Genomic DNA, 16,867 nt, shown 5'->3' with positions numbered 1-16,867 from the left:
TCAAAAAAAAGTCGCTCTATATCCTCGAGCCCCAAGCAGACAAACGAACATTACTTGACATTTCAGCACGCTATTGTTGCCACACCCACCCCTCAGTTGAACTGCTGACTAGGTTGTTGTCAACTTTTTCGTTGTTGTCATGACAGCGCACGCACGCGCATACCAGACACTCTGGGAAGGAACTTTTAGATGCGCGCTTTCCAATTCGAAAAATTCGAGAAAGAGACTGAGTCTGATAGCCTGGTTCTACCAGACTCTCGTACATTTCATTTGTACTCATTTTTACTTCCTTGAAGGCGGGTTCTCTGTTAAAGTTCAAAACTATTGGATCTGCCCAGAGTCACTCAGGATCTGCCATAGCCAATCGCTAACGTGTGGTCGTCCGAATGATCAGAGGATTATGTTTAGAATAAGATGTCTGTCTTTTATAAAGTTTATAAAGCGACAAGAATACTTTTTGTGCGCAAAAACAAACAAAAATAACGACTTTATTCCACTATTCATTTCCTTCTCTCTGTTCCTCGAGTCTTGATAGAGCAGCGCGTCTGTGTTGTACGTCACATGTAGGCTCACTATTGGCCGACGCTAGTCATGTGTGTGATCACATCAACGTCATCGTTCTCAGCCACTCCCTCTGTTCGCTGATTGGTCCTACAAAAAATTGGTTTCTGGAAACCTAAGAATATACAGCAGTCCCAGACGTAGTACTGAAGGAAAATGAAATTGAGCGGAAGTGCGTAGGAGGGCGCAGCCAGGCTATGAGTCTGAGAGGCACCGCCATCATCAATTAAAAAGAGAAGGTGTGGGTACAAGAAAGACTGGGAAAATGAATATTTGTGGCTGAAAGGTGTTGAGGGGGATACCGAGAGGGCTTTTTGTGACCTTTGCAAAACGTCCTTCTCAATCGGACATGGAGGGGAATACGATGTCAATCGTATTTTTTTTTTTTAAATACTTTTTTTTTTACTGTTCCTGTGGTGTTGAGCAACTACAATTCCTGTTAATCCTATAATTTTATATTATAATTTATTTAAAGTGAATAAATTGTAATGAAAAATAAATAAAATGAAATAGTAAATCTTAAGTGGAAGTACATCTGTTAATTCATTGAATGTTCAAAATATTATGAATCTTTATTTAGAAAAAAAATACACATTGGTTGGCCTATTCATGAGCATACATCAGCAATTACTCATGTTTAGGGGAATAGGGCATTATTAATATACCATGTAAGGTGGTATGTGCTAGAAATGGGTAAACCATCAGTGAGTCTGCCCGTGGGGTGGGGGCACCGCCGCACCAGGCAGTGTCCCACATTGTCCCTCAGAAACATACCCCTTGTCTCCCCTTGGGCTTATTAGCAGGTGGTCACCCTACACGACACGTGCATGTGATGCTGATATAGGAGCTGGCCAATAGTGAGCTTGCGTTTTGACATAGAACCAGGAAGCGCTGCACTGTTTACACTACGTCAACAACAGCGTAGAAGAATGACATGGAAAAGAAGAGATTGTTGAATAATGTCGTTATTTTGGAGGATTTTTGCGCACAAAAAGTATTCTTGTCGCTTCATAATATTAAGGTTGAACCCCTGTAGTCACATGGACTATTTTAACTATGTCTTCACTACCTTTCTGGGCCTTGAAAGTTGCAGTGACGTTGCTGCCTATGGCTGGTTTAGAAAGCTCTCAGATTTCATTAAAAATATCTTCATTTGTGTCCCGAAGATGGACGAAGGTCTTACGGGTTTGGAACGACATGAGGGTGAGAATTGAATGACAGAATTTTTCATTTATTGGTGAACTAACCCTTAAAAACAGACTAAAATAATTTTGAGTGTAGCCAACAGATGTGGACTAAAAGCCACAAAACAACAATTTTGATTTCATGCATTGGTCTTTAGACCAACTTTTTTTGACCAAGCAAAATGTACATGATGTTACCTTCTATAATCACTTTCACCGTGTTGCTTTTGTTGGAGAAGCCCGCGTCAGGATGCATGATAACCACATAGACACAGTGCAGGTAGACGTCTTTGGGCTTCTGCAAGGTGAGAGTGGTCGTCACAGAGTTGCTCATACTAGAGACTCGCTTGACCTCCTGATCGTCCTCGTAGAAATAGAAGTTCAGACTGCCCGTCTCCTCTGGTGCGCTGCATGTGGCAGTGATGTCTTCCCCCTCAGAAATGATATCAGACTTCACCTTCAGCGTGGGGACTTGAAGGCCTGGATGAGTTTAAAAACTCTTTATTAACCCCTGAACTCACCATAGTCAGTCACTTCAACTGCAAAATTTAGTGGCAACAACAAAAACCATGCAATACTTTCCAAATCCAAAAAGATCTCAAACATTATTGGTGCGAATCTAAAAATAAATAAAATAAAACAGCTGTTTTCAGTGACATTGTAGAGGTTGCAACTGTTACAATAAACATGCAATAGTTGTGATAAGATTTATTTCCCTTTTTTACATCACAAAAACCAGCTGTTTTAACAGGGGTGTGTAGACTTTTATATCCACTGTAAGTGGACAGCAACAGCTGCTAAAATAGAATTAGTAGAATTATGCTTTGATGAGCATCAGTTATGTGACTAACCTGTGACTCTGAGTTTCTGACTGGTGCTTGTCTTGATCTTGTCGTAGATGCGGACAGCGCACTGGTAGCGACCCGAGTTGAACACTCTGGCTAGAGATAAACTGCGCTCCACCACTGAGGCGCTGGTATTTTTGGAGTACATGACCTGATCGTCCTGCAGGAAGCTGAAGGTGTATGTCAGCGGCTGGGAGAGGCTGGGACTGAATTTGGCCTCACAATGCAAGGTTAGGTTAGTGCCACTCGCCACATTATTACCAGGAAGCACAGTCAACGTCACCTGATCAATGGTGAATGCTGCTCAGAAAGACCCAGAGATAAAACACACACACACACACACACGCACACACACACACACACACACACACACACACACACACACACACACACACATTTGTTTCACTATATTAGAGAGGACATTGCATAGACTTCAATTGATTTTATGTCAAAATATCTACCACTAAACCTACACCCATCATAGAAACAAAACACTAGATTTAAAACAAAACACGTTTTGGCCACTTTATAAGCCTTTGTAGTGTCTGGACGAAATCATGATGACTTATTCTTTCTAAGCTTCAGAAAGCTTTTAACCTATTGGACTCATTCATGTAAATCACAGGCCTAACTCAAATGAGTCTGGATCAAATTGCCCCATTGTCACTTTAGCGGCATGGCAGAGGCTAAACAGAAACACCTCCAAACTCCTTCGTGAGCTTCAAAAAGATCGTAATCAACTCAACTCACACTCCCTTTCTTGATACCGAATTAAAGCTCTCGGTTTGCCTTAGCTAAATATATATAGTAGGTTACGATAAAATGTTTTAAACTATGTTTGCCATCCTTTGGAGTAAAAATGACCAGTTCTGACACCATCATAAAACATGCAAATTAGGCTGTCAGAAGGAGACAAAGAAACTCTCTCCCGCTAAAAGTTGGACAACAACTATTGGTCATCTCACCCAAAATAGGTGTGGACTAAGTTCTCCTTAAAGTTGATGACGATGGCTCATGGCTATCTTAGTCTTATTCTTGTGCTATGTGTCTTGTTCATAGCTTTTTGTCTTGGACATATCTCCGGCTTCTTGCCTTGTTTTAATCTTGTGCTCATTCATTTTTATCTCTGGGTGAAACAGACTTACCCTGATCTTCTGGCAACTTTGCTTTCAAGTAAACCTTTTAAACTTCCCGCTAACGACGCGCTCTCTGGAAGAACCAGAAGAACGCTTCAAACTCACGAATTAACCGAGGAACTACACACACACACACTAATTCTTGCTCAGCACCAAAGATCCATCCAAGTATTATTTCTATCGAGATTTAGATGAGTTTAAGATTGTTTGCCCCTGCCTTAAGGTGATTTGATTCTTTGCTGGCTCTCAAAAGTTAACTGTTTGTGATATTTGCCATTCTGTGGTCTACTCTCTCTCTCTTTCTTTACTTTTTGTTTATTCTGTTTAAATGTATTATTTGTTTAAGTATAGTCGTATGTATTCATATTAAAACCAATTATACGCTTGATTGTCTCTGTCTGATGCTCACCTAACAAAGTCTCTTAAATGTGTGATCTTAAGCTTCAAGCTTTTATATTGTTGAGTACTTTATAGTAATTCATGATCAGAAGAATAATCTTCCTTAAGAGTTGATAAGAAGAATAATCTTCCTTAAGAGTTGATAAGAAGATACCCTCATTCACTATTCTCTATACATTAGTTCACTAATATAATCCACGCGATTGAGCAAATCATAGTTAATTCAGTTAATTTAATTGAATTTAATTAAGTTAATTGAGACACTGATGAACACCTGCTGTTAACAATCCAAATCACTGAAGGAAAGAGGAACTAGAAGAACAGGAAAAAAAGATGAAATCAAGATAAAATACATTAAATCTTAGCAAAAGATCTCAGCAGAGGAGGATTAAACAACTCCACAAACAGCATTACCATCTTCACTTATTACTAACCAGTTTGACTTTATTTCTGTCAGACGTCTACAGAAGTTATTATTAAAAGGTGGCAGAGATTAAGATGTCATTTTATTTTCATTTGATGTTACCATGACGGTGATCAGTGTTTGCTTTAGTGTTTGCTTTAGTTTGGGCTCTTGACACTTGACATTTGAACATTAGTTTTTTTTTTATTTGGCTGCTGTAGCTGTGTCTTTAAAATAGATTTGCTATGGAGAAAAAAATAATCAGATGACATTGGCTGTTTGTTAATGGTCACAATCATCATCTAGTGGTCAAATTCACTGATCTCATTTATTGTCTAATGCTTTTATATGGGTGATGTTTTGTATTTTTGATGTTGGTGTCATTGTGATTTTACAGACCGAGATCTATCAGTGATATGACATTCAGAAAATATGAAGGATTTAAAAAAGTTTATACTCAGAACATTTTGAACAACGTATGACAATCATACGTTTTATGCTGCAATGCATGTTGGGTACCAGCATAGTACAAAAAAAAAAAGAATAAATTATGCAGCTGAATTGTCTGGTTATTTTCTTTAATTTGTACTTTTGCTGTTGGTTTTGTGTTGACTTTTAGTAGCGTATTTTGTGATGTTCAGATCTTTTTTGTTGATTGTCACCATTGTTGAGATTCATTGGCTGATTCTTGATGTCTGTGTGTGTCTGACTGAAGCCATAGTTCAACATTTTTAGTGAATGATGAGTTTAAAAATCCTTCATAACTGATTTTGCAGCACTGCTTGATCTTTTGTTGTAGTTTCACAGTATAGTAATATGATCTACACATTTTTGATAAGGGATTGGACACAGGCTTAGATCAGTGATCCAAACATTATGTAATGACATCATAATCAGCAACACCTGATCCCATTTTGGCTGGCTTTGTTTTTTCCACAACAAATGTGTCTTAAAAACACACAGTTACAGCAACCAAAGAAAAGCTAATGTTAAAGTCAAGGGTCAAGAGCCTAACTAAAGCAAACACTGATCACCATAACGGTGATCATCAAATGAAACAAAACAACATATAAACCTCTGTTAATGTTTCTGTAGACGTATGAAAAAATTTATAAAGCCAGTCTGGTCAGTAAATAGTGAAGTTGGTAATGCTGTTTTTGGGAGTTGTTTAATCCTCCTCTGCTGAGATCTTGAGAGATGTAATGTCTTCTGTGGCTGAAGTCAGTTGTAGTTCTTGTGTTTCGCTTTTTTATCTTCTTGTTGTTTCTCTGTCCTTCAGTGATTCTGCTTATTAACATCATGGGCCCTATCTTGCACCCAGCGCAATTGACTTTGTACACCGACGCATGTTTCATTCCTATTTTGCACCCGCGCAAAGCGCGCTTTTCCCTCCACAGAAGCACGTCGCTAAACTAGGGAATGAACTTGCGCTCCCTGGGCGGTTCAGCGCAAAAAAGGAGGCGTGTTCCGGCGCAAACAATCCCTGGTGCTATTTTACTGTTCCATAAAACAATTGCGCCACTGGCCAGAAAAAAAACCTAGTTTAAAGTCAGTGGCGCGTTGCGCGTTGTTCATTATGCTATTTTAAGGGAGCATGCTTGATCATAATGTATTGCGTGCACAACGCGCATACACTTTGATTCTCTCATCTACACAGAAGCAGCATTTTCATTTTTGCAAATCATATTATTACAAATGATAGATAGATAGATAGATAGATAGATAGATAGATAGATAGATAGATAGATAGATAGATAGATAATTTATTATAAAAGCATACATCTATCACATACATCTACATCTTATCTTACACATTTACCCACATTATTATATACCTGTTTAACCGAAGCTAATTTGGGTGTGTTTCTCCATCCCCAATGTCACTTCTCTCTCTTTTACGGCCGTGACGAGAGCGTTGCTCTCCTCGGCTGTGAACCGCTCCTGGCGCGCGCCTGGCAAATCCGCCGTTATAATAGCAATATACGCCAAGGAAATAGCGCGTCTGCTCTTAAAGGGAATGTGAGATGATGCTCTGATTGGTTTATTTCACGTTACGCCCAAACCACACCTATGAATAATGAAGCTACTTCAGACCAACCCCTTTTAGATTTGCGCCAGGCGCAAGAGCCATTTATCCCGCCGGGAAAATAGCAACAGCGCCGAGACCCGCCCACAAAGTTACTTGCGCTTTGCGCTTTGACACTTGCGTTTCAGATCGTTAAAATAGGGCCCCAGGTGTTCATCACCAATGCTCAATCATCGGTTAATTAATCACTGAATTATATCATTAACTTCATCACTGCTTCAGTGTTACTCCAACACTCTGTAGTGTGAACACACAAGTGTTAATTTAAAATATTTTGCAGTGGGGTTAAAAGGGTTAAATGTGAAGATAAATTGCCATCCTTAAATTTCAATTAAGTATAAATTAAAAGTAAAGTGTATTTTAACAGTAATCAACTGTAAATTAAATTACGGCATAAAACTGTAGAAAAACCGCCGTCTGCAGTGTTACACAATAGATGGCTATTTAAAAGTAATCATAAAAGCTTTTAAACCTTTCTGTTTGAAGAGATTATGCAAATTTATCGCACTCTCAAAAACAGTGTTGGGTCTGAGATAATTTTAGCTAATTTTTGTTAAATCTGCTGTGAATTCTGCAAATTTCCTGTCACACGTATAAAGTGTCTTTAAGGTAATCATATAAAATATATTTAATCAGTAAAATATAATGTTTTGTAATTTATATTGAAACTTGTATGTAATATATTTAAATACATTTGTAATCACACATTGTTACATGGTGAAGTATTTAAAATATATTAACTTTAAATGTAAAATTGAATAACACACTAAAGTTAAAATCATAATCAAGTACTTTACATGTGCTTTAGTATGTTAGTCAACACATCAAAATAAGTATACTTCTTTAAAGCACAACAAAATATTATTGAAACATAATGATTTAAAATGTACTTTAAAGTAAAACTTTTAATTTGACATTATTACAAAGTGCATGTTTTAAAGGCCTATTTAAGTGTGTTAAGAAACAGTAATGAAAGTGTCTCTCTTAAAGTACACTTAAGTGGCGTTTTATTTCAGTAATATTATATTATATGCAAGTACAGATTTAAGATTTGAAGTACACTACAATCTATTAAGTGCACTTATTTAACACAAGGGGTGAATTCTGTGATTGTCTTCTCAGTGAAGGGTAAAGCGATGAAAACTTCTAACGAGTCATCCTCTCGGTATGTTTACTTTGAGCAGAACACACTCAGCTCTTTTCCTGAAGTCTTAAAGAAGGCCACACTGACAGTGTGGAGAGCAGTGGCGTTCCCAACAGAAAGAAGAGGAAGGAAGGAAAGCACATAAACAAACACAAAACATTATTCCCTGAGGAGCACAGAGCCTGCATTTCTGGCGCACAAATCTCAGCCTTGCCAACAAACACAACCAGAGTTCTCCGCTACACGTCAAGCCCAGTAAACACCACTAAAATCTGATTAAACAAGGATAATCCGAACCCAAAGTTAATGGTGGTTGGGTTGATTAGAAAGCGATAGTGTTTGTGGGTTGGATTCTGCATCTCTGATCTAGTTTGAGCCTCTAATTAAACGCAGACTAAACATCTTGCTATTATACGAAGCACAAACTTCCTGTGAGCGGCTAAACAGTCCGTGACAAAATATCTCTGAAGGATCAAAGCATCCAAGCGAATCACAGATCTGCTCTGACTAAAAATACATCCAAGAAGTCCCAGAAAAGCACAGAACTGTCATGATATTTCACTGCTCCCTTTGCCCAACTATATAAATCAAGCGATCAGGTGAATCTGAGAGAGGTAAAAATAACTCAACAGCCCCAAAACTGTCGTCGTGACCAAAACCGTTTCCCTCACATGCACATAAAACGTAAACTGAGGACTTACCTGCCTGTGTGTCGGCCGCTTGCCCTGTGGATGAGAGCAAAAGTGAGAAAGAGGTGAGACAAATGAATAAAAAGAGGATGAGATGATGATGGTCTGAATCTGTCCGGAGTGTCCTTACACAGAGCGCTCAGGCCGAGCCAGAGAAGACACACGCTCATCTTCACAGGTGAGTGTTCATGAATGTGAAGGATGTTGAGGATGGAGAGAAGGGTGGAATGCTCGCACTTATCACATGGAACCGCCTTTCTTTGTTTAACGTGGATCAGGAAACGTGTTCCTTCCTCAGGATGTGTGTATTTGAATGCTTGGTTCGTCCAGGCCCTTGAAAACATTGCCATTCTGTTTACAGCTTCAAAGGCCTCCTGTTTCAGTGCTGTGCTGAAGACATCACAGTGATATATAAGATTAAGAAGATGATCAACGGTGTGGCATCCGTCTAGCACAAACACCAAAAGTACCATGGTAGCACTCCTTGTTTTTTGTTTTTTTTGGCCATGGTAACATGATATCACATTTCTTGAGATGGTAACTATGGTTAAACCGTGTATTCATTAGACGTTTTTAGATATTACTATGGTTTTTACCATAGAAAAACACACAAATTTTTACTGTGCTGCTCACTGCAGAGCCAAATGACGTCTATCTCCCCCTCACTGGACATAATGGGTGGAGCTTAACCTAATCCAGCTCCACCTCTCTGAACCTATTGGGTGGAGTTATGTTTAGCAACAGGGTTTTCCTCTTCTGTCACCCTACAGGTTGTAAGTGGAATTACCCGGCTTTAGAATGAACGATATCCACAGACAAGGTAGATTATGTTGCATTTTATTAAAGTATGATGTATTGCGACATCAGAAACGAAGAAAAACTAAATAATGATTGTTGCCGTAAAGCAAGTCAAATTTGTAGTTTCTTATGTCTCATTCGAACTACAGTAACGCGACCCCATCTGGCAAACTTGCATAGTGTGGTTATAGTAGATATAGGGCCGCAAAGCCAATGCAGAAGTGTCGTTCACCCTGTTACGACTTGATGAACCACTGAAACGATTTTGGAAACATTATTTTAAGGTAAAAAAAAAAAAAAAAAAAGTTATTTAGTGTTGCTTTATAGTACTGAAACTTTCAGTTTTCATTTTAATTTTAGTTTTAGTAATTTCGTTTATGTATTTATGTATGTAATTTCGTCATATTCTATTTAGCTTGAATTTATTTAGTTGTAGTTGGCTAGTTTTAGTACTTAAGCTTAAAACTTGTTTTATTTCAGTTAGTCGCCAAGGCAATGGTTCTACTTTTCTTTTTTTTAATAAGTTTAAGTTTTTGCCATCTAGTTTTTAATTTTAATTTTAGCTTTATTTCAATTAACAGTTAATAGTTTTAGTTTACAATAACAACACTGCCGATGATATTGCCATGTTTTTAGGCATTTTTTTGTTGCACTTTATTTTACAGTATGTGCACTTTCAGTGTACTTACAGTGTACTTATCAAGAAAGTACTGAAGGTAACTGCATGGGTTAAGGTTAAGTTTAGGGGTAGGTTCAGGGTTAGTACCTACTTATTACCCAGTTATTGTAATTATTACAATAGTATGTACATGCAAAACAGGCCTGTAAAATAAAGTGCTACAAATGTTTCCATTACAATACCATTGATGCATGTTCTATGTATTACTATGCATTTTTGGACATATATTTATAGTAATTTTTATAAATATATAAATATTACTATAAATAACCCCATCCCCTCACACCTTCTACAAGCCATCTCTCCCACACTTCTTCCAGCACTCACACACATCATCAACTCATCCCTACATACTGGCATTTTCCCTACTGCATTCAAGCAGGCTCGGGTAACTCCACTGCTTAAAAAACCAACACTAAACACATCTTTTGCAAAGAATTACAGACCTATCTCTCACCTACCATTCATTGCGAAGACACTTGAAAGAGCTGTTTTCAACCAAGTAACATCCTTCTTGTCTCTGAACAACCAGTTGGACGACAACCAATCTGGCTTTAAGAAAGGGCATTCAACTGAGACTGCATTACTGTCGGTCACAGAAGCCCTACAGCCCAGCAAAAGCTGCTTCCAAATCTTCAGTTCTCATTCTCCTGGATCTGTCTGCTGCCTTTGACACTGTGAATCATCAGATCCTTATATCCACCCTTTCATCACTGGACATCACAGGAACTTCACTCCACTGGTTCAAGTCCTATCTCACAGGTAGGTCCTTCAGGGTCGCATGGAGAGGCGAGATATCCAAAGCACATCAACTGACCACAGGGGTTCCTCAGGGTTCAGTTCTTGGTCCCCTCCTCTTCTCCATCTACACCACATCACTGGGACACATCATACAGGCACATGGTTTCTCCTACCACTGCTATGCTGATGACACACAGCTCTTACACTCATTTCAACCAGATGATCCCACAGTAGCTGCACGGATCTCAAGCTGTCTGGCGGACATCTCGACATGGATGAAGGAACATCACCTGCAGCTCAACCTGGCAAAGACTGAGCTTCTCGTCCTTCCTGCCAATCCATCTCTACAGCACGACTTCACTATCCAGCTAGATTCATCATCAATCACCCCATCAAGGTCGGTCAGAAATCTCGGAGTAATATTGGATGACCAGCTGACCTTCACAGACCACATTTCAAAGACAGCTCGATCATGCAGGTTTGCACTGCACAACATCAGGAAGACCAGGCCTTTCCTAACTGAGCATGCAACACAACTTCTCGTCCTGGCCCTGGTCATCTCTAGGCTTGACTACTGCAATGCTCTTCTGGCGGGGCTTCCATCATGTGCAACTAAACCTCTACAAATGATCCAGAATGCTGCAGCTCGTCTTGTCTTCAAAGAGCCCAAGAGGGCCCACGTCACTCCTCTGTTCATCTCTCTGCACTGGCTACCTCTCAATGCTCGCATCAAGTTTAAGGCATTGACGCTTGCTTACAGATCTATCACAGGCTCAGCTCCCTATCAAAGCCACAAAATCATTTTCCAGAACATTCTCATTCACAGTTCCATGCTGGTGGAATGTAGCCTGGTAATACCAGACTCTGCTACTTCGCTTTGCTTCGTAGAGAGAGTCTGGAGTTCCGTAATAGAAAAACGTTTTCTTTACCGCCTGGGGGCGCTAGTCTGAAGCTTAAAATCATTGGTTACCCGTAAGCCAATCACATAACGTTTGGTTATGGCGTGTGTTATGCGCATGCTCAGCCGCATCTAACTTCCACTGTAAACACATGTATGATGCGAAAACAAAACCATCGAGCGAAATACCGGAGTGAACATGGCTGTGAACGACTTTTGCAGATTATGTGAAGTAAATCTACGCATCCAGGGTACAATCAGCGTCTACGTCACGGCTCTCAGCCCGCCCTCTGTTCGTTGATTGGCCGGCTGTTTTCAGGCCGAAGAAAAACGGAAAGCTCTGACGCGGTCTCAGACTGAGTACAGAAGCGAAATGAAATTGAGCGGAAGTACGAGGCTAGGTGGAATGATCTCCCCACCCTCATCCGGAATGCAGAATCCCGGACAACTTTCAAAAGACAGCTGAAAACCCATCTCTTCCGTGAACACTTAACCTCATAAAAAAAAAAATTAAAAAAAATATATAAATATATAAAAAAAATATATATATATCCTTTTTCCTTCTTCCTTTAAATCCTCGCTTATCAGGCTTATGCTACTCTGAACAATGCCTAAACTTCATATTTTGAGCACTTCTTGCGTTGTTTCTTGCCTCTTCACGATGACTTGCTTAATTTAGTCCTAATTTGTAAGTCGCTTTGGACAAAAGCATCTGCTAAATGACTAAATGTAAATGTAAATTTATTTTCTGGATATTGCACCATAGTAAAATTATGTATTTCTAGTCATGTAACATGCTATTACTGTGTTGTACCATGGTAGAAATTATCCAAAAACCATGTATTTTTGTTTTGACATCCATCATGGTATTATGTCTCTTGAACATGGTACGATGACAATACCATGTATTTGTGGGCATGTTCTATGGTATTTTATAAGTATGTCATGTATCATAATAAGGACTGGTACAATCACTTTACTTTACAGTACTCTTTTGTAAGCGAATTAGACTTAAAATGATAAAGTCAGCATGAAATCAAAATGGTCCATTCTTATTTTTTATGGTATATTGCATTATTTATTATAAATGAATTATCCGTGCACAACTTTTTCTTTTTTTATTTTTTTATTGGGTGTACCATGTTTACTGGCACGAGGGCCGGGCAACCTGTCACTCACATGAGATCCACCAGCAAACCACAACCATCCAAATTAATTCCCCATGGACAAAATCAAGCCCCACCCTATATTTTTTCATCTATGAGAAGCTGTTTCACCCGGATATACGTTACAATAGGAAAGACAAGAATATCGCAAAAAGTCTTACTCATCTTTTGTCAGATCTATAGAAAGAATAGCCTCTGCAACAGTGACCCTGACACCACAAGCCATGTTGGGCACATGACAGAAAGTCTGAGATTAAACTCGTTCAAAGAGAATGAGTTAAAACCAAATATCAATACGTGCCTCTAGATTTCAAGGTTCTGATTCTAAATATCAGATAAGAGTATCTGTCTCACTGGCCACTGAGCACTGCTGTTAGGTTGCAGTATGTGAGTTTGACCACTAGATGTTGCTCTAAGTTTGCAGTGAGGATATTGGGTGCAGTGAGACTGTGTACAGTCTATAAAGAGGCAGAGGTTTGTGTTGATGTTAAATTAGTATAATGCTTCATCTCTACATTATCAGAGACAAGAACTGAGTAAAAATGTATTTCTTTCTCTACACTTCTAAATTACTTGTCAAAACAAGCTGTGATGCCTTGGATGAGATAATTAATTGAAGCTGTCACATTCACCACATTTGTGTGACGCTTTTGAGCGAAAGCCTCTGTTCATGGCAGTTTATTTCCTCACTTGCCTGAGGGAACTCCTGAATTAACAGTGCTAAATGATTCATGCTGTATGTTTGAGCATAATTGGGCGTCTACCTTGCCACGCCAGCACACATCAGCACACCAGTTTAGTCTTTTTCAGTGAATTAGCTCTGGTTTAGCACACCATCCCAAACACAGGATGTCCTGCTGCCCACATGAAAAAAGATGTCATGATCACAAAATCAGAGCTGCAGCACATGGAAATTTAGATTTAGATGACTTTGTTATCGTGTTACACAATGTAATGCCTTTTATCGCTTGGAAAAGGGGCTCATGGCCACAACACACATGAACTATGTGTTGCCTCATGAACACAGCAGAGACTGTTAATAGTCTGTCTAAAACAAAAGTGCTCAGCAAAAAAACAGCATATCTCAATAGCTTTATTTTAACAGCACTCAAGCACCATCCATAACATCTTAGCATACAACCACACTACCTAATAACTACCACAACACCTTAGCAACCTTAGCACAGTAAATACATAAAAATACACACACACACACACACACTCGCACGCATGCACACACACACACACACACACACACACTCTAAAAGCTTGGGGTTGGTAAGGGGTGTTCATTTTAAAAACATTAACATTATGCTCACCAAGGCTGCATTTATTTGTTCAGAAACACAGTATAAACAAAATGTTATAAATATTAAATTTCTATTTTAATATATTTTAAAATGCAATTAATTTATTCCTGTGATCAAAGCTGCATTTTCAGCATCATTGTTCTTTATAAATCATTATAATATGATGATTTGATGCTTAAGAAACATTTCTTAATATTATTAATGCTGAAATAAAGTTGTGCTGCTTAATATTTTTGAAACCGTATACATTTTTTTTCAAGATTCTTTGAATAGAAAAATATAGGGTGGGATATTATTTTGTGCATGGGGAATTGTTGTGGATTGCTATTAGTCAATCTTATGTGAGTGACAGGTTGTCCTACCCTTGCACCAGTAAACATGTAATCAGACACATGGAAAAAGGTCCAAAAATTCAGAATTTCTTTTTCTTTTTCTTTTTTTTTACAAAAGCTGCCACTGGGGCGGTTGTCACTGTCAGGTTGAAAATAAAGTTGATCTATTCACAGCAGTGTATTTATTTAACAGAACTCAATATACTCAGAATACCAACAAATGAAAAAAGACAAATATAAAGACCAAACTAATTAACCAAATAGACAACAGGTGTGCAAATTAATCAAATCATATAAACTAACTAGAACACAGAAAACTGGGACACAGAACTGAAATACAAGATGAAACAACAAAGGCGGGCAGGAGTGGGCTCAGGAGGAGGGCGAAAACAGAGGAGGGCAGGAGTGGGCTCAGGAGGAGGGCGAAAACAGAGGAGGGCATGAGGGGGCTCAGGAGGAGGGCTAAAACAGAAGAGGGCAGGAGGGGGCTCAGGAGGGGGGCATGGGGGGGGCTCAGGAGGGGGGCATGGGGGGGGCTCAGGAGGAGGGCATGGGGGGCTCATGAGGATGGCGAAAACAGAAGAGGGCATGAGGGGGCTCAGGAGGAGGGCTAAAACAGAGGAGGGCAGGAGGGGGCTCAGGAGGAGGGCATGGGGGGGCTCATGAGGATGGCGAAAACAGAAGAGGGCATGAGGGGGCTCAGGAGGAGGGCGAAAACGGAGGAGGGCGAAAACAGAGGAGAGCATGAGGGGGCTCAGGAGGAGGGCTAAAACAGAGGAGGGCAGGAGGGGGCTCAGGAGGAGGGCATGAGGGGGCTCATGAGGAGGGCGAAAACAGAACAGGGCAAGAGGGGGCTCATGAGGGCGACACAGGACAGAAACCATAGATAAACATAGGGGCCAGGGATGAGCGGAAGGCGGCATGAACCATGGCAGAGAAGATGGCGGGAGAAGCCTGAGTGGAATCCCCAGCACGAGAACCAGGATGAAAGCCCATGGTGGAGTCGAGGGAGGGAGGAGCCATGGTGGAGACTTGACCTGCTGAAACAGGGGGACAACCGACCAAGATGGAGCTGCAGACGGTGGAGACCCAGGCGGAGACGAATAACTGAAGAAACGGGGCGATACCATAGATCCTGGAGGGCAGAGCGGAGCCACAACAAAGAGCAACCGAGGTGAATCCGGCGTGCTGGAGGACTGAGGCGAAGGCGGAGCAACCGAGGACCAAGGTGAAGCTCGACGGAAGGAGAAGCCTGACAGAGCCGAAGGTCTGGAGGGACGAAGAACAGCTGAAGGCCGGAAGTCCATGGTGCAGGCAGAGCGACAACTGACCAAGGCAGAGCCAAGGGGACGAGAAAGCATAGTGAAGCCATAGGGATGATGGTCCCAGGTGGAGTCAAGGGGGCGAGGAGCCACAGTGGAGTCAACAGGCCGAGGTAAAGTGACAGGCACAGAAAGTTCTGGGCTGAGCTAGAGAGTCGAAACTCCAGGAATGTACTGACAAATACTAAGCTTGAGGTGAGTCGAAGCACTAATATGGAGCCAGTGTGGGAGTAGCTGAATGTCTGAGACAGTGCAGACAGGGCTGAAGTACAGGGCAGAGCATACAGGGATTACACAGATAAATTTCTAGGTTGACACAGGAAAAGCATATCTCTCAGGAAACACAGACATCAGTAACTCAGTTAACAGGTTCAGTGCAGGGTGACAACAAGCTCACTCCTAACCAATGAGCGAAACTTCCTCCGCCGCAGTTGAGGGACTAGGACATCAATTCATCCCCTCAAACTCCACCAGAATTCCCTCAGGGACGGACGCCTGTCCGGCCGGCTCACACACTTGACATTTCTTCAGGCTCGGTCTCTGTCTCTCTCCTTGCTGGCACTGGTATCGTGGTGGGCTCAGGCTCGTCGGTCACTGGGATGTTTCCTCACTCTCGCAGATGGTGAAGGGGAAATACTGTGGAAGAGTACCCACTCCACATAAAGCTGGCCTGTAAAAATCAAACACGCCTATGTGTGCTTCATCTGTGACTGGTTCCCCTGCTAGAGGAGGATACTATCCTCTGCTAGATCCATTTTTTCTTCTGTCACCACCAGGTTGCAAATAAAGTTGATGAAACCTTGATCTTCGCAGCAGTGTAATTAAAACAAAAACTCACCCAATCATAAACAGAACACAGATCAACCATACCGTGGTACCCTTCTTTGCACCTTATTTATTCACATCAGTACCTGAAATGTTACCAATTAGTGTAGCAATTAGTACCTACATTATATATATATATATATATATTTTTTATATAAATGTACATTATTTTAGTAGCCTACTTTTTGAAAGGGTACCAACCTAGTGACATATTTTCTACAGTTCCTCCAAGAGTGTAGGATTGCTTTTTTCCATAAAAATGATTAAAAATATTTTAGAAGGCAGCATTTTAATGTTATCTGTACCTTTTTTTTTTTCTTCTTCTTCTTTTTGGGAACAGGCTTTCCAC

The 16,867-nt window shown here is 40.3% G+C and overlaps 1 protein-coding gene across 4 annotated transcripts in view; it reads right to left on the bottom strand.

The window, feature by feature from the left end:
- The window catches only part of LOC311086025 (platelet endothelial cell adhesion molecule-like), a 30,530-nt gene extending 21,828 nt beyond the window's left edge, over positions 1-8,702 (bottom strand). For all 4 annotated transcript variants that reach the window (XM_084118665.1, XM_084118667.1, XM_084118666.1 and 1 more), the window contains exons 1-4: positions 8,578-8,702; positions 8,460-8,483; positions 2,597-2,890; positions 1,944-2,225 (exon numbers count right to left, since the gene is read on the bottom strand). In XM_084118665.1, coding sequence (XP_083974791.1) covers positions 1,944-2,225; positions 2,597-2,890; positions 8,460-8,483; positions 8,578-8,617 — 640 coding nt within the window. In that variant the 5' untranslated portion in view covers positions 8,618-8,702. The remainder of the gene's footprint in view (positions 1-1,943; positions 2,226-2,596; positions 2,891-8,459; positions 8,484-8,577) is intronic.
- Positions 8,703-16,867: the final 8,165 nt, after the last annotated feature.

This window comes from Abramis brama (genome assembly GCF_963993115.1).
Source record: "Abramis brama genome assembly, chromosome: 1".
Lineage (NCBI taxonomy): Eukaryota > Metazoa > Chordata > Actinopteri > Cypriniformes > Leuciscidae > Abramis > Abramis brama.
This window is presented reverse-complemented; position numbering and strand designations above follow the sequence as displayed.